Raw genomic sequence first — 20293 nt, 5'->3', positions numbered from 1 at the left:
TGCTTTTGATATCACTCCAAAAATAAAGCGTTCGTATAATCGAAGCTTAAAACGCGGCAACCGCTGACTCGATAATCTCAAGTAACAACTTTAAAGTAGAATAATTCCCACATCTGCGTGCAACATATGAAAATGAACCAACAGTTGTTACTCACATAAGTGCAGGTCTTGCCAGACGATAGACGTCCGGTAAAATCGTTATTCCATCCCGCGCCACCACGAATGATAGGCGCGTGAGACGAGAAACTACGTCTGCGTCGTAGAAAGTCAGAAAGGAAAAGAACGTCCTGGGGCTGAAACACCGCTTCGTCGTCTCCGCGACTCGCCCGAGTCGTTGTCGTAGTGGCAAGACACGCGAGACTCGCGCGGGGAAACAATCGATATGCAATTTTGCCTTTGGCACGGATACGCGCCACCGAGTGGCCAATCGATATTTCCACTGACCGGCTTTAACGTGACGAAGTTCCGTCCCCCGTGAATTGAGATCGACTCCTAGCGATTACCGAGCCCCGACCTTGTAATCTATGCCGACCCCAACAAACTCGGAGGAGCGACTACACGAAGCTGAGGGATCAATTAGAGAATTGACTTATTTTTTTTTTTTACGGGACCATAAGGATAGACGATCGTGTTCCATTGCATTCGAATGGGATTAAATCGAGTTGTTTGATGGTAAAGACGAGGATTACGTTCGTATGCTACGTTCGAATGAACTTTAGCCGAATTCATGATGCTTTGACGACTATTGAGCTCGTTCGATTTCAATTTAGCCTTACGTAAACATTTCTCTCGATGTTTCTAATAGGAAAATGTGAATAATGGAGTGATAGCATAGAGAAGGAATGAGGAAAATTATTTATTATGCAAATGAAAATAATCGATCGTAAGAATTTACAGTCATTGGAAAATATTTATAATCCTACGTGGACATAAACATTTTTCATTCGCAAAGGTTGTTCTTTAATCATCGCATAAGTATACACTTAATTAATGTTAGATTAATATCAAATCCTAAATAACATAATAGAATGAGTCTTTTGTCGAAAATACCAAAGTCATTTTAAAATATTAATATTGCGATCGTAAGGAATTCGAATTAAATTGAAATAGAAGGAATGCTTAAAAATATTTCAATATGTTTTATAGAAAATGAGCACTACTCCATTTTTTCTTTCTTTTTTTTTTTCATATAATAATTAGTCGGGACTGTAAATCCCTTATACTTCAATAATAATAATGTTAATGCAGCATGTTATATAAAAAATTTCCAATTGAAATTTATTAATTTTTTCTTTCGTTACTATTTGTAATATAGTTTCCGTAGTGAATATTCGATGAACAATAATTACTAATGAATATACATTTTTGTGAATTGAAACCGTTATTTATGTAAGGTCTACAGCTTAATTTTCAAATATTAAGTTCTTATAGTCATTAAGATATGCGTATATAAACCTGTTTATAAAGTTGAATTCGCGAAAGCAATGTAATCATTTAAAAACTTAATCTTCTTAAAACTGAATTTAATACATAATCTTATTATAAAAGGAAAATTATTACAAATTAGTTGAAACTACATATTCGTATAGATTATAATTTTCATATATTTTATGCGGTTAGTACTTGGTATTTACTGTAGTATTAATTTTTTCACTAATAATTTTCTTTGATTAAAAAAGAAAAATATTTATATATACATAATAATTCGTATATTCCAATATAACGCTTCGATGATGAAATTTATTATTATTGTTAAAATTACGTTATATTATTTTTATATCCGCGCAACTACATACAATTTCATGAAATTTTATGTCCTTGTATTTTGTCAAGCTTTTTAGCAAAAAATGAAACGTTTTGGTCAAGTTCCAAAAGAATTAATAATCATAGTTTTTCTCATTTACATCTTCTTTACTATACTTGAGATTAATATTTTGTAAACCGGAAAATTTATGACATTACCGGAAGAAAGTTCTTTTATTTGATTATATGAAATTTTTAATTTTTAAGCTTTCGTCCAACTTTGTCGTTAAGTTTTTTTTTTATAATAATAATAGTATAATTATGTATAATATTTAGTTATAGTACGATAGTACGAAATAGAGAGAAAATTAACCTGTATAATTTTAGTTCAAAATTAAGTTGTCATTGGATCAAAAATATAGTTGAATAATATTGTAGACACGAGTTCGTTAAGTCTATTATTTTATCGTCTCCGACTCCATTTTTAATTCTCAAATATAAAAATTTAATGATTTTAAATTTTCTAATCTTAGTGTACAAAAAATACACATCTGTCCTATTGTTTTCTCGATATGATAAAATGGAGTATAGGCAAGACTATTGAAGAAGCGATCAATCTATTTCACCACCAGCAGCTCGCTAATTTTTATGCAATAATTGTAACGGCAAAATAAAATTATAATATGCGTATTCGGCATAAATTGTGTTTAAAAAAAAAAAAAATTGGAATTTTTTTTAGGATTTTTTGCCATTTTTTAAATTAATGATATTTTAAAGTCTCTTATTAAATGTTAAAAGCAATTCGACTGAAATTGACTGAAATGGTTGAATTAACAAGGTTACAAATATTGATTTTTCAGGTCAAAAGCATAAACACACGCACTATCATTTTCTAAAATGACTTTTCAAAGCAGCGTTAAACAGCATAATTATTCTAGTAATAATTACACATTCGAGTGACTATAAATTTCATAAAAATAAGTAGGAATAAAGTAGAATTCAAATCTCCACATATATGCCAAGAATCGAAATACATACGTGTGACAATTGTCAATAAAAAACGAAAGCAAATTGGTTTACCGTTACCATTAAATAAACGATGTCTTTAAATTTTAAAAGTAAAATACATTTTTTTTTTAATGATATATGTATATCCATATGTATAAAAAAATCCTTAAAACAAATATTTTTCAAAACTTTATTTATTAATGTCGATGGAAATTTCTTGAAATTTAATTTAATAAATCAATTAAATTAATGTAATGTCTTATATTTCTAATGTTATATTAAATTTTACACAATCCTAATATTTATTTGATGAATTTATTTTTTAGTTTTCTATTTTCAATTTTTTATTAAAAATACATTTTTAAGTTCAAGCCAATTTTTGCTTAAAAACCAAAAATTTGATTTTTGATTGTACAATCGATATTGTTTATGGGATAAAGATTTCATGCGATCCAACTTCAACTGTCTTCTGGCATCGCGAAATATCCTTCTGTTACAATATTTAAAAAAATGATTGTAATCCTGCAATTTCATAAACAAAATTCTCAAAAAAATTTATATTTGTTCTTTTTTTACTATACGTTTTAATTTTATATTTTATATCTTTTTTACTATACGTTTTAATTCTAAATCTATACCCTTTGATGTCGTTTCCATAATGACATTTAACTTCACTAATGTCATAAGTTTCAGATTCGTGTGTGAAAATTACTACTTGCATAAACAATTAATAATCTTACTTTAAATATAAATATCATTATTTGTATTTACAGCTCATTAAATATATTGTTAAATATAATTTAACAATTGATATTTGAATATTATTATACGTTTTAAAATTAATAATAAAATCAATTAGCTGTAATTCGGAAATCCACAAAGCACTTAAGAAACTATCTCTCTTATTGATATAAAATGTTTAAATAAAATATTTAATTCATTGTTACAAATTATAAGCATACATATTTGTGAAAAATTGATAAAAAATTTTGCATGTTGGAAAATAAAACATGATTAAAATAAATATTAATAAAAATTAAAATAAAAAATAAAAATGATTGAACAATTTATTTGAAGTCAAATTGTATTATTTAATTAGTTTTAATATTATCGAGTCTTCAGTTATTAATTACCTTTACATAAAGTTCAAGTATTATTAAAATATACATGTTCTTATCCGTTGTTATTCTTATTCAGAAAAAAAATATTAAATGACTTAAAACCACAATTATTATATTAGCTAAGAAGGAAATGAATTTTATGTTTAAATTTTTTGTTCTAATGTCTAATTCATAATAATTTTAAAATATCAGTATTAATATATGAATATTAAATGAATGAAATTGTATAAGGAAAAGGAATATTTTGGATTCCATTTGCCATTATTATTGAAATAATGAATTCTTAAACTATAATCGAATTAAGTCGTTAAGCTGTATATTAAAGTATAAAAAGTACTTTATAGTAAGTAATATATAGATTTGCAATTGTATGCACTAACTGAATTATTATTACGAAAATAAAAATTTTTTATATAAAATTTATCAAGTTTATATTAAAATTTGTTTAGAAAAGATATTCTTTAGAAAATTCATTAACCATTAATATTTCGCAACCTGTACATAATATTCTTAATTCATGTTTTAAGTAAAAGGAAAAAGTATATCAATGATAATAACCATTGTACATTTAAATTAAAATCATAGAAGGTACTGTTGTTGTTACATAGTCCATGATATATAAATACAAATATGTATGAAATTGAGTTTGTCTTCGACACTTGCACAATACACAGAAAAAGCTTCCAGAGCTCGCTAGAACTGGGTACCGTCGTGAGGTGGTGGTGGTGGTGGCGGACCTCTTGGGGGGAAAGGAGGAGGTGGGTGTGGATGCCTCCAGCCGGGCGGTCCCCTCGGTAGCGGTGGCTGAAATTGTCCAAACTGGGGTGGTCCAGTACTTGTGGGGGGTGGGGGTGGCGGGAACTGTCCCTGCTGCGTTCCAACGCTCCAATGCGGAGGCGGCATCATCCTCTGCTGCTGTCCTTGTTGACTTGGCATAGGCGGGAGCGGAGGTGGCATGCCCGGTGGTAATGGCGGATGTGCAGGCATATTGGGCATTGGCGGCAGTGGTGGTGGTGGAATATTGGCAGGGAATCCCGTAGGTGGAGGTGGAACCGGTGGGGGTGGCGGATGACCGATTGGTGGCATGGGGGCAGTCGGCGGTGGCGGAGGCGGCATTACCATGCCATGCATCATGTGGTGCTGCGGATGAGGCTGACTCATGCCGACGTTGGGCATCGACGTGGGGATGAGCGGAGGGGCATCCGCGAACAGCTGGTGAGGTCTGTCCGCCTGACTGAGAGGATTTTGGGCTGCGAGAAGACGCTCCGCAGCGCTCCCGTGACGCTCGCCCTTTGCATCACGCTTGAAGGCGTAAGACACTGAAATGGGTCGATTGCAGAGGTACTGCCCATTCATGGCTTCTATACTAGCGTCACTTGCGTCGAAGGAAGCAAAATTTATGAAGGCAAAACCCTTGGAATTTCCAGTGTCCGGATCTCGCATGATCTGTAATGCGTATTTATAATTTAGCACATTATTGTACAAATATAGAAAAACGATGCAAATATTAATTTACGTAATTATATTAAAAGTCAAAAGTATTCGAGTCATGGAAATTGCTAAATACATTTTATTTATTTTTTTTTTTATCTTCAAATATAAAGCCTAATAAACTAATTTACCTTTGGTGTTTGAAGAATGACTCCAAATGCACTGAATGTATCGTACAATAGTTTCTCATCAACTTCTGGATCAAGATTGCCAATAAAAATGTTAGCACCAACATCAAGATTCTTTTGATGTGCACTAGCTTTATTTACACGTATGGGCTTTCCATATAATTTAATCATATTCATTATTTTTATTGCATAATCTGCATCTTCTTCTCCCATAAATTCGACAAATCCGTAGCCTTGATGCATTTGCGTTACTCTATCCTTTGGCATATGTACATTAACTAGAAGCATTTAATTAAAAGTGTTTATTGAAATGTTAGAACTTTCCTATTTGAATACAATTTAACTAGATTAAAAAATAAACGATATTACCAACTGGCCCTGATTGTACAAATAATTCCCATAAAAGGGATTCAGAAACTTTATCATCCAAGCCTCCGACATAAATTGTTGCATCTAAAACAAGAAACAAAATGGTTATAGGTTAACATACTCATTCTTAACAGAAAAACATATATGCAACAAAATATATTAATTTCTTAATTAAAATTAAAATCACTTTTATTTTTTATAAATTAATATTATGTTTTTTAAGTATTTTTTTCGTTAATTTTTTCAAACGCATTATAGGTTATAGAACAAAATTTACGATTTCTATGAAAATTTTAATTAAACAAATAAGATATTAATCACGTATAAAAAGATAAATAAATTAGACGTATTCCGATTCAAATAATTTGAATAAAAGTAATAAATATATGTAATTACCTTGATTACGTTCCGCTATCGGACCAGCCGCCATTTTTCAATAAATGTGAAACCGGACCAAACTGAATATAGCAACTCTACAACTGATATAAAAAAAAAATATATCGAAGTAGAAATTTACTGAAAATATTTTTAGATGGTTCGTTTTTTTTCTTTTTTAATTTTAATTAATAATGTGGATGTTATCGTCCCAAATTTATTTACAAATATTAGCATTATAACAGGATTAACTCTGTAATAAAATCTCATAAATGCGCTACTTTTAAAATATATATTAGTATTCTGAAATTTGTACTTTTATAAAAAAAAATATTAGTTAGTAATTTAAGGAATTTAACAAAACAATATAGCACAAGAATGTATATTTTATTTCTTATAGGCTTATATTAGAGGAAACTGTGACAATCATACAAGATATTGACGATTTACAATTCAATGAATCAAAATTAATTTAATTTACACAGAATCCATTCAATCACGCGTTCATACACTACGACTTTAAAATACATACAAAATTATTTGTCTGACACAGACAATTGCCAAGGTAGAATTGATCCTTAAGCTTTATAAAGAGAACATATTATGTATAACTAAAGCTAAAGATTTATTTTATATATTTTAAGAATTCCTTATTCCAAGTGCTTGTTCGAGCTCTGCTCGCTTCTGTTGAACTTTAGTATAAAAGTATCGACAGACTGCTTCTTGAGCCCAAGGCTGATAATAAAACTCGGCTCTGCGTTCTTCTTCTGGATTACCCACAACGTCAGTCATAGTTTTCAGATCTCTCGTTTGCGATATTATCCACTTATTAATAAATTGTTGCGGATCTTTTGCAAAACTGAGGAAAAATTCTCGATTGGTTTTCAATTGATTTATAGTTTCCACTGTTTCGTGAATTTTATTATCGAGACTTTGAATCTCTTGTTGACTAGCCGTTGATAACAAAAAATTATTCATTTGTGTTTTCAATGTATCATCGACTTCTACATCAATATCATAACAGGCTGTTTGCTTTGTTTCTGTACCTAAAAACGAAAAACATCAATTCTAATAAAGCTAATATTGGTTTATTATGACGTTTAATAATTATTTTAGAATGACATCGCATTTTCATAATTACAAATAAAAAAATAAAATATATAACTGAGTAATTATCGTATAAAATAAAGATATAAGCATAAGGTATCGTAAAAAAAAAACTAATTTTATTTGAAATATTAAGTAAAAAGTTTTTTTTTGCATAATGTTATAACTAAAATAACCAACCTTCTACACTAATAACATGATTAATAACAATTGGATCTGGTGGATGGAGAAGGGGATTTAAGCGTTGAGGAATTTCGGCGAATTTCATTCTTGGACATGCAAAAATTTGCTCCAAATATTTATCGCAATTAATGTACTCTCGTTCATGGCTATCTTGAAGCTTATGTGTTTTTATATATTGCCAAAGAGCTGAAATAATGACCGGCCGAGTTTGCGTATGAACTCCCAATAAACGAGCTAATCGAGGATCGAGTTTAAACTGAAAAAAAAAAAGAAAGAAAGAAAGAAAAGAAAATTGTACTAACCTATTATGTAAAAGATGATTTTTAGATTAAAACTTTACTCCCAATACCTGTAAAGGTTGATAATCAAGTAGTAAGAGAATGGTACATCTGACATTTTTATCGCCAGGTCTTTTTACTTGAAAACCATCAGTCTCTTGTGTTGTCAGTGTACGATGCCACTCAACTAAATGATTATCTGGTCCATATAAATCTTTATCCAATTCTATCACTAAACTTTTAAAAAATGATGAAAATTTCCTTTTTACCTAGATTAAGAATAAAGAAAAATTTACATTTACATTACAAAAATTTACAAAGAAATTTAAAAACATTTGAAATAGTTTAAAAATATTTATTACAAAATTTAGACAACTTGTGTAAAGAGAAAGTAAATTTCTTCCTCCCAGTCGTATGCATAATACAATATAATACCATTATTGCCTCTTAATGTATTTCTTACCTTATTGGGATCATTTTTAGTATCATCTAAAAGTCTTCCTTCTACTCTGAGTTCCCACGATGCTACCGAACCTTCTTCATTCTCAGTAGCTTCTTTAGGTGGATAAAAGGTATTGGAAATAAAAATCCTTAACTTGCGCTTTTGCTTCATAGGACGTTTTAAAGCCTCTTGTATATCTAAACGTTTTCGCATAATTGTGGCGTCTAATTTTCTCTCAAATGCAAGTAAATCCATATAAGCTTGAGACTCCGGTACCAAGTCACGCACTTTCTGGGGCAGAATTTTGTCGGCTAATTTTTTCTTCTTCTTAGATGTGGAATGTGAAAAGTCACTGTTCCAAAAATACCTAGATAAGTTTTTACGAAAATAACGGAATTCAAAAATCAAAAGAAATTTTGAAGAATTTTGGTTGTGATGTTGGCCATGATGAGTTTACTCTACCGTTGTTCCGTAATTCATAAAATTAAAGAAATTAAAGATTAAATTATTAACATAAAACGAACTTTATTTTACCATTAGGCACAAAGCTTTCGCAATTACAGTGCGCAATAATAGAAAATATGCAGTCTAATGTTGAAAAAAATAAAAATGTAAATGAATGACAAACATAATTATCGACGATGCTCTTACGATTTTTGTTGTGACATGGGTAAACGCTGGTCTGTGCTTCGTTTTCCACCGGGAGGCGTCGACATAGGTCCTTGCCTCATATTCGAATACGGTTGATTAGGTCTTAATATCCCTCCTGGTCCGGGTCCACCAGTTCCCATCTGCGGTGGAGGTGTGAAACCTGACCTCTGTTGCATCTAAATAGTATAACGCCATTAACTTTACAGAATAAGTGATGAATGAAGCATTTACATTAATAATATAATCGTGAAAGAATATTAAAAATTTTATCTCCAAATTATACTCTCTCCTTTCGTTAATTCTTTCCCAACGCATTATGGTGAGTAAAAGCAATAGCTTTAAAATAATTTAAAAAATCTAAAAGACTAACTTGACATTATGCTTTCATTGCAAATACAAATACAAATTTTGCATTAGAACAAAAGAGAAACAGATAATTAGTTGCCATTGCGATAATATAGGAGTGTACGGTAGACAGGATAGATTGCTTAAACCAGTCATTGCGTTTCAACGACACAAACAACAATTGATCAAAATTAATAAAGATACAGCAAATTATAAGTGTTTGGTATCTACCCGAATAACAGTACAGTAGAGTAGGGTGCAAGTATTTACAATTGTGCCCCTCTCTTCTTAACATTTCTGCTAAGATACTCACTTGAAAATTAGGACTAGAATACTGTCTTAAGTTTGGCGGCACCGCTGGTGGCGGATACCGTTGCGGTGGAGGGCCATTGCTGGCTGTATTGGGCACAGGAAACCTTTGTGCCATTTTTGCTGGATATAAAGCTTATCGCCAAAGATGCAGCTCCACTTACTCAATCATCTGAAAATATGTGTAAAATAATAACTGTAGAAAACACTGACGGGCTTTTTCGAACTGGTTTCCTGTACCGCCCAATTTGAGGTTATAAATTCAACAACACGACGTTGAATATAATTTTATCAATGTAAAAGTGTTTTTATAACCACACTTTATTTTAAGAAGCAATAGTAATGCGAAGGACAATAAAGAGTCGGGAAGAATCGAAAGTAACCTGCAGTCTGTAACGCTTAGCGGACGTTCCTTCCGATTAATTATACCAAAAAAAAAACAGGCATACCAATTACCAACAATGAATTTTTATTTGTAGAATATCGCGCTCATACGATTCCGAGCGAGTCACTCGCTTTTAAGCGAAATGGCCGAACTGCTGTCTTTATCCTTCTTACACTGACGACTGAAGGCAGGCCGAAGCCGAAGCGCCAAACAGCTTCGCTTTGGCTTTCATTTTGTTTTATTATATATGCCTCTTCATTTTATTAATATTTATTTAAAATATTTGTCTTCCGGGCTCTCTCGATTAGCTAAAGGACATATTATTTGTCACAAATATACTATGCAATATAAATGATCATTAAAAAGAAAAAAATTAAATTATTATGAAGTTAAGTAAAATGTTTTATCACAAAACTATGGATTGAACAAATGAATAAATTAAACAATTACTAATAAAGTTATAGAGCATTTTATGAAAATAGATAAAAAAAATAAAAAAATTCGAGTAAATAATAATGAATGCAAAGTGAAGTAGTCAAGTTGATTAAAGTTATGAATAATAATTTATAGAACAATTAACGAACATATACATAATGTTAATTTTTTGTATAAAAATGTGAAAATATTTTTCCTAAGAAAATTGTAATAACGTTCTAAAAATTGTTTGAAAAGAGAAATAAAGTTCTTATGTTGTAATTTATAATAAATGCTTCTAAGAAATAAAAACATTAAATCATAAAGTTTATTGAATTTGATTGTATTATATATAACTTGCAAATTATTAGTATCTTATAAATAATTTTTATTACCATTGATTTCATATTATCTATTTGATTAAATTGGTAAGTAGAATTTTTATTTCATCTCTATTTGTGATAGACAGAATTAAAAGGAAGTAGTTTCACAACTATTTTATAGAATATGACATTCCATGTATATTGGTCAAAGTAAATAGACAGAGTTTCTTAAATCTAACTTAATTGTATCGGAAAAAATAATGTATGTTTAACACTATTTTTTTTTTTTTTGTGATAACTAGGCAAATGATTAATTCTATCACTGATACGCACATACCACTTCATTATACAATAATTACAGATTTCTTTCCCAGTCATTACCTCCGATTCGCCTTACAATTTTAGAAATCACAGTTTACATTTTTACTGATAAGAATTAAATGTGTAGAATACGTGTGAAGGTTGTGATCACTTTTACACTTTTTGAAGATAATAAATTATGTTAATGACATAAAAATAAACGCTACATAAAATGGTAGTAAATATTCTAATTTACACTTCAGTCCAAATAATATAATTTTTGAGGCTTTAAAAGCCTTTTTCACAGTAAATGTGTTTATCAAAGTCAAAATTATTTCTTTGGAGTACAACTGAACAATGTATTAAATTAAATTTTTTTTTTTTTTTTAATTTAGTTTGAATAAAATGCATATAAAAAATTATTTTTGGTAAATCTTCAAAGCATTTGCTTTAAAATAATACATTCATTTTCATTTATACCTTCACCTTAAAAAACAAAAACAAAAGAAAACATGAGTTCTTTCGTAATTAACTAATATATTTGTAAAAAAGGTTCATTTTTATTAATCTTCAAAACAAGATTTTAATGAACAAGAAAATGATTGAATTTTACACAATCATGAATTATATACAATCGTAAATTGCCTTTATAATATTTAGCCCTGAAAGAAGTTAAACTGATTCAATAACTTCTACTACTGTATTTGCTTTATGTAAGATTTATACACAGTAAAATCATTCAGACATTGAATTTTTAATTTACTTTAATATTTTCTAGTCTTTTTTTTGTTTTTTGTTTTTTGTTTTTTGTTTTTTTTTATTTATACACTAACACATTTTTTTTTTTTTTTTTAGTAAATAATTTAAATTGAATCTTGTTAATAGTGCAAAAATTATTAAAACAAAATATTGATAATCGGTTTATAATGTACAATATTCTTTTAATTAGATTTTAAAATTTTATCAACATTTTTTTAATTCTGAATTATTCAGCTTTTCTTAATGTAGTCCCCATGTTGTACATTTAAAAAAACCACACTGCTCAAAGTAGATATAAGTGACTAGTTCACTTCCATGCTTCAAAAACTTTAATATCTTATATAATTTTACATTAATTGCATGAAAAAAATCAACTTAAAGGAGTGCACTATATTTATTACGTTGTAATAATAATATTACTACACTGTAATAATAATAGATTGTTAAGTATTGGAAAATTCAGTTCTGATATGATTTTTACTGTACATTTTCCTTTAATGTACATATAATAAAATTGATAAGATAAACAAAATATGGTACGTTGCACAAAAATATGCAGGTCTCGGTAGATTTACAATTTTATGTGCGAATGAGATGATCACAGTAATAAATGCCGTCTACCCTTAATACGATTAACCAAATTACAAATCTTCAGTGCTGGTCCAAGCTTCAATCCCATATACTTCATCATCATATCAGAATTCAAAAGCAGCAGCGCCTTTCCATCAATTTCATGTTTTCGAAAAAGATCAGCGTGCTGCTCTAATGCTGGATCCGTCATAGCAATATATTGTATCACATCTTCGATAGTCCATTCGGCAGGCTCAACCGATTGTACTCGTTGTATTGGATTTTCATTTTGTGTAGTAGATGTGGCTGCTTCAAATTCAGGAACAGATTTTCTTGGCTGCTTCACTGGTGGAGCTTCTACAACCGGATGTTGAATTACAGGCGATTTTGATTCCTTTTTCAATTGAGATTGCTGTGTAGTTGTTGGATTCTCTTGATTTTCACTCGACCATCTTCTTTTCTCTGTTGTACCATTGGTTAACTCCTCCTTTTTTATGTGATTCTGTTGCACAGCTGGACACTTTTTACAGATTTCTTTTCTTTTTGACAGCATATGTTCACACGCACACAAATCTTCTAACTGTCGTTTCATATACACATATAAGTCCTCTTCTTCCATAAATACAGGTAATACAACAGTAGTTGGTTTACTTTCAATTGTTAAAGTAATACTTTCACCCTCTCCACGCTTAAATAAACTCAATATTTGTCTTGGACTTATCGCTGCCATTAAGAATGCTTGAAAGATATCTTTAATAACAGACTGGGTATGGCCGTTAAACTGAGCTGGCAATGCCTTTACTTTTCTTGGATCAAAATATGGACCACATGAACAATTATGATTAACATAAAAATTAATATTTTCAATAGATACTGTTTTATTACTAGTTGTACTTGTATCAGGCTCTGTTGCTGGTTGTGGCGGTGCACTTGAACCAGCTGGACTTACTAAAGCTACAGCTGGCTCTCTTCCAGTTCCACTTCCAGATACAGCCATAACTGGAAGTACATTACTTGTCCTTGATTTAAAACGATTAGGTCCAGTTGACTTTTGCCTTGGTGGCTGAAGTGGATGGCCACTTTTTGAACACCATCCAGCTGGAAAAATATCTCTGGAATCGAAACGACACCAATAATCGAATGCACCTTTCCATCCATCAAATGTTATATGGATCATATCATCTTTAACAGCACCGACAGTTGCAGTACATATTAATTGCGGATTTTTTTTATCTATGGCTTCTAATTTTTGTCCAACTTCAAACATGTTGCAATGCGGTGTTTCCGGTTCGTGTTTAAACACTTTGGCAGGAGCCATTTCAGCTCCATTCAAAGTCTTTAATAAAAACATTGGCCAACTGGAAGCATTCATGCGAAAACCAAGTGGAGGCTGTAACATGCCGCCGGATTTTTCACAGTGCCCAATTGGATGAATTTCATTGCTATCCACCAATCGCCAAAAATCATTTTTATTATCCGAGCCATCTAATCTTAATCTAAGTCTTGGACCATGGATTCCTACTACAGTGGCGATACAAGTTGAGGTTACATTACGAGGATCCAATGCTTCAAGCTTCATTCCAATTTGAAACTCGTTTGTAGGAGGTTCGTCGTGTTGCTTGAAACATTCGATAGGTGCGGCTGTACTGTTTGACTCTTTTAAATATAAATTCCAATCGAAGGTTTGGTAGGTTTCATATTGAAATGTTCCCGTTGATGTAGAGGCTGAATTATTAATATTTAACTGTTTATTTGAATTTGGCACTGGTGATGTCGCTAACAATGGCTGTTCTTCGTTGGTTTTTTTGGTTTCTTCTTGTATATCTTTCTTCTGATGTTTATTCAAGCATACCGAAGAACAAAAATCTTTAGGAGGTTCGTTCCTTTGCTCTAGTCTAACTGGCGTTCCTCGTATAACATTATCGCACTGTACACAAGCCCCTCGAACATAAGCTTTACGAAACTCTGCCAAGCAAGTTTCACAACAAAATTCCTTCTTCCCATGTTGAGTAGGTAAAACATATTTTAGAGGTAACTTTGTTTCACCACACCAGGTGCAAGCAGTTCTTAATTTTGGAGGCCGTCCACGACCTCGCACTTCAGTTTGTGTTGATGACATTTTTTTACTGATTATAAACTACTTTTTTCAAATTAGTACTATGGTTGAAAAATATTGCATAGCCACGACATCCCTATCACCGTATGACAAAATACTTCATCAAATAATTTTGGATAAGCGATGTATTTGACAACTGTAAAATCTGAAACCTTAGCACTGATTACTAAGACACCGTATGGAATGAACTAATAATGCCTACGACATAATTTTCTTAATTTTTACAGGTTACTTGCACACGTATGACTGCGTATTATCGCATATTTTCTGAATATAAACAAATTATTGCGGCGAATACGAATATTAGCGATTCACGCCATTTTGGATTTTGCTTGATATAGTGTCGCCAACACTACAGACAAAAAAAGTGGAAAAATATTGCCTAACCAAACCTTGGCCTTGAATTTCGGGTATATTCGTCAATACCCCAATATGCCTGCGAGTATAGTACGTTTAAACAGAGTAGGTAAAAGCTTATCAATTTGAAGAAATAAATTAATAATGATATTCATAAATCTCAACGATACTTTGTATAGTAAGTAAAAATTAATCTTTAAGAATGTTCAAAATTTTTTGCCACCGTCTCGATCACTTGATAAAGCTTAAATTAGCCGCAACTATTAACGACTTATGATTGGATGACGGATATCGGAATTTCAAACAACGAATCAAATCGTATTTTTAAAAGGAAATGATAGATTTCCACATTTTATAAATCCACACTTCTTACTTTGCATTTGATAACTTCGACTTTGAGTGATTGTTAATTGTGTCTTTATTAACGAGAAGTAGTACGTATCTTTCTAGTCTGGGAAAATTCGATAATTATTTTGATATTGGTGAAAGACGGTGTCATGGCGATCGATTCCAAACTGAATTTTTCTTTCTTTAACGCCGCTCTGGTGAATAAGAAAATACAATTAATTAGTACAAAAATGAATCTTTTAATAACAAATAACGCTTCCTTATCTTCATTAACTATTTTTCTTTATACGTACTATTAAAATAAACAGTTTGAATGTCTCCAATGCCTAGAGATCTTTAGTTTGAAAATAAAAAATGGAGGGAATTGTCAGTAGAAACTAGCACAAGCACAGACGTAACTGGCAAGTGGCAGATGCCAAGCGGCAAGTGGCAACCATGAAATGAAGAATTCTGTTAGGATTATTTGCCTTGAAATTATCTGGATACCAGGAACCAACTAGCAGATGGCGTCGTATAACCTAACCATGTCAATTTGATGTTTCGCCTTACACGTGCTTGTATGGTAAGAGAATTTGCCGTTTAAATCCATGTCCTTTATAATACATTTTCAAGAGTGAAATAGCAAAGAAAAAAATCAACAATGGGAAAAAAGTCTAAAATTGGAAAGCAGCGGCGGGATAGGTATTATTATTTAGCTAAGGAGACGGGTAAGGAATTGATTTCTATTCATTTACTCTATGTGTAATATTTTATTTCGCTATTGTTTTTGGATTAATTAAGAATATTTGTCTTGTGTGGGATGCGAATATCAGGTTACAGATCGAGAGCTGCTTTTAAGTTAATTCAGTTAGAGCGAAAATTTCGATTTCTTCAAACATCAAGAGTATGCATAGACTTGTGTGCAGCTCCTGGAGGATGGATGCAAGTGGCGCACGAAAACATGCCAGTATCCTCTATAATAATTGGCGTTGATTTGTTCCCAATCAAGCCAATTCCAGGATGTCTAAGTATTATTGGTGACATTACAACGGACAAGTGTTGTACTGATCTAAGTCGTGAGTTAAAAACATGGAAAGCGGATTTAGTTCTTAATGATGGTTCGCCTAATGTTGGTAAAAATTGGTTGATCGATGCGTATCAACAGTCAGTTTTGACCCTTTCGGCTTTAAAATTAGCAACTAAATTCTTGAGACGAGGAGGTTGCTTCATAACCAAAGTCTTCAGGTCAAAAGATTACAACCCTTTACTTTGGGTTTTCAAGCAGTTATTCAAAAAGGTATATTTAACCATTTTAAACAATACGCGTCTAGATAAATTGTTAATTATTAATATGTTATCATTCTGTGAATTTCAATGTGACTATATTTTATTTATATTTATCGAAAATATCATTTTTCACAGTATGTACTTTGCTTATTGTATTGTTAAAAAAATAATGTAACTAAATATGTCCAATATTACATAGTTATTTGTGGAAATGTATTTCAGGTACATGCGACTAAGCCTCAGGCGTCGCGTAATGAATCTGCTGAAATTTTTGTAGTTTGTCAGCATTATTTTGCGCCCGATAAACTCGATTCAAAACTTTTAGATCCAAAACATGTATTTGCAGAAGTTGATTTGGAACCACAAAATAAATTAAATATATTTAATCCTGAAAAACAAAAAAAGGCTAAGCCACTGGGTTATCCGGAAAATGACTACACATTATATCACAAGCTGTCTGTTAAGGATTTCATCGCCAATGTAAGTGGTATAGACGCTTTGCAAAATATATCAGAAATTGTTATAGATGATGAAAATATACTGAATCATAAGAAAACTACCAATGAGGTTATCGAATGTTGTAAAGACATTAAAGTATTGGGCAGAAGAGAGTTACGTTTACTTTTACAATGGTGGAAAGTTTTAAAAGATGAATTTCATAAAGAGGAAACTGATAACAAAGAAAAGCATGATTTGGAAGAGGAAAATGTAGAGGAAAAACCAAAGACATTAGAAGAAGAGGAAGACATGGAAGATGAACAAATTATTAAAGATATTCAAAAATTGAAAGAAGAAAAAGCAAAGGAGTTGAAAAGAAAAAGAAAAAAAATTAACAAAGAAAAAAATAAATTAGCTAAAAAGATTAATTTGAAAATGGTTATTAAAGGTGATCAAGGACCAATTATGGAATGTGACGATATGTTTAGTCTAAAGCAAATTGAAACGATCGATCATTTAAAAAAAATTGAAAATCAATGCCCAGATCTGCTTGCTGAAAGTGACAATGATTCCGATGATGTTCAAACTCCGAAAATAGTAAAATATGAAAAAGGCACCGGTCATTTAGATAGTAAAGGTTTATATTATAAAGATGATGAGAGTGAATTAGAATTTTCTGAAGATGATAGTTCAAGTTACAAGTCAGGATTAGACTTGAGTGAATCTGAAGAGGAAGAAAAAATTATTGCACCCATTCCGAAGAAGGTGAAGTTTGTAGAAAACGAAAATCCTTTATTAACAGATTTAGATTATCGAGATAAAGAATCAAAAAAATTGACCAAGGCAAAATTGTGGTTCGATAGAGATGTATTTAAAAATTTAGAAAATGAAAGGCATGATGATATCGAAATAGACAAAATGATCGAAGTTTATAAGAAAATGGGTGGTAAAATTTTGGGACAAAATGATAATGACGATTCTGAAGATAATAAAATGAATAAAGATGACATTAGCGATTATAAAGATGATAATAATGATTCTGACTACAACTCAGACTATAATACAGAAGATGTGATGGCATCTGTAACAGAGTCTAATAATAAGACGAAAAAAAACAAAGTTAATGTTATATTAAAAGATAAACGTAAGTAATGAATTTTTTATCTTGAGAAAAGCATGAGTTAAATAATAATTATTCGCGTTTATTAGATAATTTTGTTTTTAAAGTATCTTGTAGAAAATTTTATATGCTAGAATAAAAATATTAAATATTATAACTTGTATTTTATGTTTTCTATACTAAAATCGATAATTCAGCGAAGAAGAAGAAAGAAAAAAGAAAATTAACGACCGAAGGTCTTGCCTTGGGATCATTATTAGTTCAAAGTAAAAAATCTCGTAGAGAGATAACGGATGCAGGTTGGAATCGATTTGCATTCAATGACGAAAATTTGCCCGATTGGTTTGTCGAAGATGAATCAAAACATATGAAAAAAGAAACACCAGTACCAAAAGAACTTGTAAGTGATTACAAAAAGCGTTTACAAGATATAACAGCAAAACCGATTAAAAAAGTTATGGAAGCAAAGGCACGGAAAAAGAAACGAGCATTGCGTAAAATAGAAAAAGCAAAGAAGAAAGTTGAGAATGTAATGGATAATACTGAAATTAGTGAGAGAGAAAAGGCAAAACAAATAAAATCGTAAGTGTAGTAATTGTAATTAAAAAGAAAATAATAATTATTCTAATACAATAATTTAAAATACAAGCAAATATTTATATATAATGTATAATTGATTTGGGATTCACTTTGATAAAACATACTCCAATATAATCAACATAACCAATTAAATTGATATTCATTTGAAATGTAAAAAAACTAAATTGGATAAAAATACATAAAATTATTTCAATTCTAAAACAAAATGTTTAATACATTAACGACTATGATGAATTTGTTTACAGTTTATATAGAAATGCAGTTAAAGAACCGAAAAAGGACGTGACTTATGTTGTAACAAAGAAATACATGGCTCAGAAACGAGTGGTTAGGCCCTCGAATGTCAAAGGACGATACAAAGTCGTTGATCCTAGAATGAAGAAGGACATGCGTGCACGAAAAGCAAAGGAGAAGACGAAAGGTCGTGGGAAGAAAACTAAAAGTAGCAAGCCCTCAAAAGGAAAATCACGAACAGAAAGAAACGGAAAGAGGAAGAAATAATTTACCGTTTATTTAGCAACATATTTCTATAATTTTATTGTTTTACATAAAATAAGTATGTAAATAATTGATTCAACGATATTTAATTGATGACATTATTAATACAGAATCGTTATCAGTGATGGGACCAGTTTCTCATAACACTAATTTATTAATTGAGTTGATGAATTTTTTTTGAAAATTCAAAAAATAGTATATACTACTTACTCTATGTATAATTACGAATTATACAATATTTGAACACAGCTTTAGATTATCAAAATTAGATTAATTGATTGAACTTGAAATATCAATATATATATAAAAATTATATAGATAAACTATTACATTTAACAAATTTTTTATATTAAATAAATAATTTAAAAATTCAAGAAATACCCCATTCACAGATGATTTTAATACTGATAGGTTAAAATAACGAAGAACTTAAAGCTATCATTGAGTTAATTTCTATAAGTAGGCTTTAATACTGTCGAAGTTGTTACTAATAATAGACTCTTAATCTTAGTAGTTGTATTATTAAAAAGTAATTTAAAAATCATTAAATCATTAAATAAATGAAATATTTTCTGTTTAAATGTCGAATTTTTAAGCTTTCCTTTTTATAGTTTTTATATCAAATTTATACTGTATTATAATAAAGAAAAAGATATTTTTATTATTATTTACCATAAGGTACTTATGTGACTGTTCAAAAAACAAAATGTTTTTAAAAAAAAAAAATACTTATTAATTGTATGAAACTGTCCAATTTTTGTCAAAAAAACTTTAAAGAAATGATTTTAATTTTTATATGGTATTTTCTTTATTATTAATTAAGTTTTACATAATGTAAATTTAAGAAAATCCTGAATTTATTATAACAAAAAATGATAAATCGTAATAATAAATTGTCAAACATAGAACTAAATAGTAAACGTAAATATGTACAAATATCTTTAAATGTGTAGACAAAAATTTGTGATTCTATTTTTATGTTCTGTTAATCTCTAATTAATTAATATAAATTTATTGTTATATTTTTTATTTGATTAGAATTTGAATATCTGTGAATATCTATTTTACAATTTGTTTCAATTATAAAACAAAAATATGTTTTCCCTAACGGATTAACTTGTTTAAATAAAAATGTGTTTGAAAAAATTTTACTTTTAATAATAAAATATTTATGTTTCGTAGCATGCACATAGACCAAAATTGTTATCAATATTTTTATATAGATCAGTTCGAATGAGATGTACACATC

The 20293-nt window shown here is 30.1% G+C and overlaps 4 protein-coding genes across 7 annotated transcripts; 1 reads left to right on the top strand and 3 right to left on the bottom strand.

Moving 5' to 3' along the window:
* Positions 1 to 4380: 4380 nt before the first annotated feature.
* Spx (Spliceosomal protein on the X) lies at positions 4381 to 6335 on the bottom strand. Its single transcript, XM_011501116.1, has 4 exons — positions 6257 to 6335; positions 5861 to 5944; positions 5495 to 5769; positions 4381 to 5318 (listed from the first exon to the last, which is right to left on the bottom strand). The coding sequence occupies exons 1-4, from the start codon at positions 6288 to 6290 to the stop codon at positions 4566 to 4568; spliced, it is 1146 nt and encodes a 381-aa protein (XP_011499418.1). The 5' UTR covers positions 6291 to 6335; the 3' UTR covers positions 4381 to 4565.
* Positions 6336 to 6625: 290 nt separating this feature from the next.
* Bap60 (Brahma-associated protein 60) lies at positions 6626 to 10127 on the bottom strand. Of its 4 annotated transcripts, none has more exons than XM_011501113.1 (7): positions 10000 to 10127; positions 9555 to 9722; positions 8897 to 9072; positions 8267 to 8612; positions 7875 to 8072; positions 7523 to 7781; positions 6626 to 7281 (listed from the first exon to the last, which is right to left on the bottom strand). In XM_011501113.1, the coding sequence occupies exons 2-7, from the start codon at positions 9666 to 9668 to the stop codon at positions 6875 to 6877; spliced, it is 1500 nt and encodes a 499-aa protein (XP_011499415.1). In that variant the 5' UTR covers positions 9669 to 9722; positions 10000 to 10127; the 3' UTR covers positions 6626 to 6874. The 4 variants fall into 4 exon arrangements, with proteins under 4 accessions (XP_011499415.1, XP_011499416.1, XP_011499414.1 ...); XM_011501114.1 differs by having other exon boundaries at positions 10007 to 10127; XM_011501112.1 differs by lacking the exon at positions 10000 to 10127 and having other exon boundaries at positions 9555 to 9992.
* A 1821-nt stretch (positions 10128 to 11948) lies between these two features.
* Positions 11949 to 15010, bottom strand: Scm (Polycomb protein Scm). The gene has a single exon (XM_011501110.1). It carries the CDS (start codon positions 14418 to 14420, stop codon positions 12330 to 12332), a length of 2091 nt encoding a protein of 696 aa, XP_011499412.1. The 5' UTR covers positions 14421 to 15010; the 3' UTR covers positions 11949 to 12329.
* A 507-nt stretch (positions 15011 to 15517) lies between these two features.
* On the top strand, positions 15518 to 19210 carry LOC105363428 (pre-rRNA processing protein FTSJ3). The gene is made up of 5 exons (XM_011501109.1): positions 15518 to 15829; positions 15935 to 16398; positions 16611 to 17970; positions 18144 to 18528; positions 18792 to 19210. The coding sequence occupies exons 1-5, from the start codon at positions 15763 to 15765 to the stop codon at positions 19045 to 19047; spliced, it is 2532 nt and encodes an 843-aa protein (XP_011499411.1). The 5' UTR covers positions 15518 to 15762; the 3' UTR covers positions 19048 to 19210.
* The last annotated feature ends 1083 nt before the right edge of the window (positions 19211 to 20293 follow it).

The sequence above is a fragment of the Ceratosolen solmsi genome, unplaced genomic scaffold (assembly GCF_000503995.2).
Source record: "Ceratosolen solmsi marchali unplaced genomic scaffold, CerSol_1.0 scaffold57, whole genome shotgun sequence".
Lineage (NCBI taxonomy): Eukaryota > Metazoa > Arthropoda > Insecta > Hymenoptera > Agaonidae > Ceratosolen > Ceratosolen solmsi.
The sequence above is the reverse complement of the archived record's forward strand: the minus strand, read 5'-3'. Positions and strand labels throughout refer to the sequence as shown.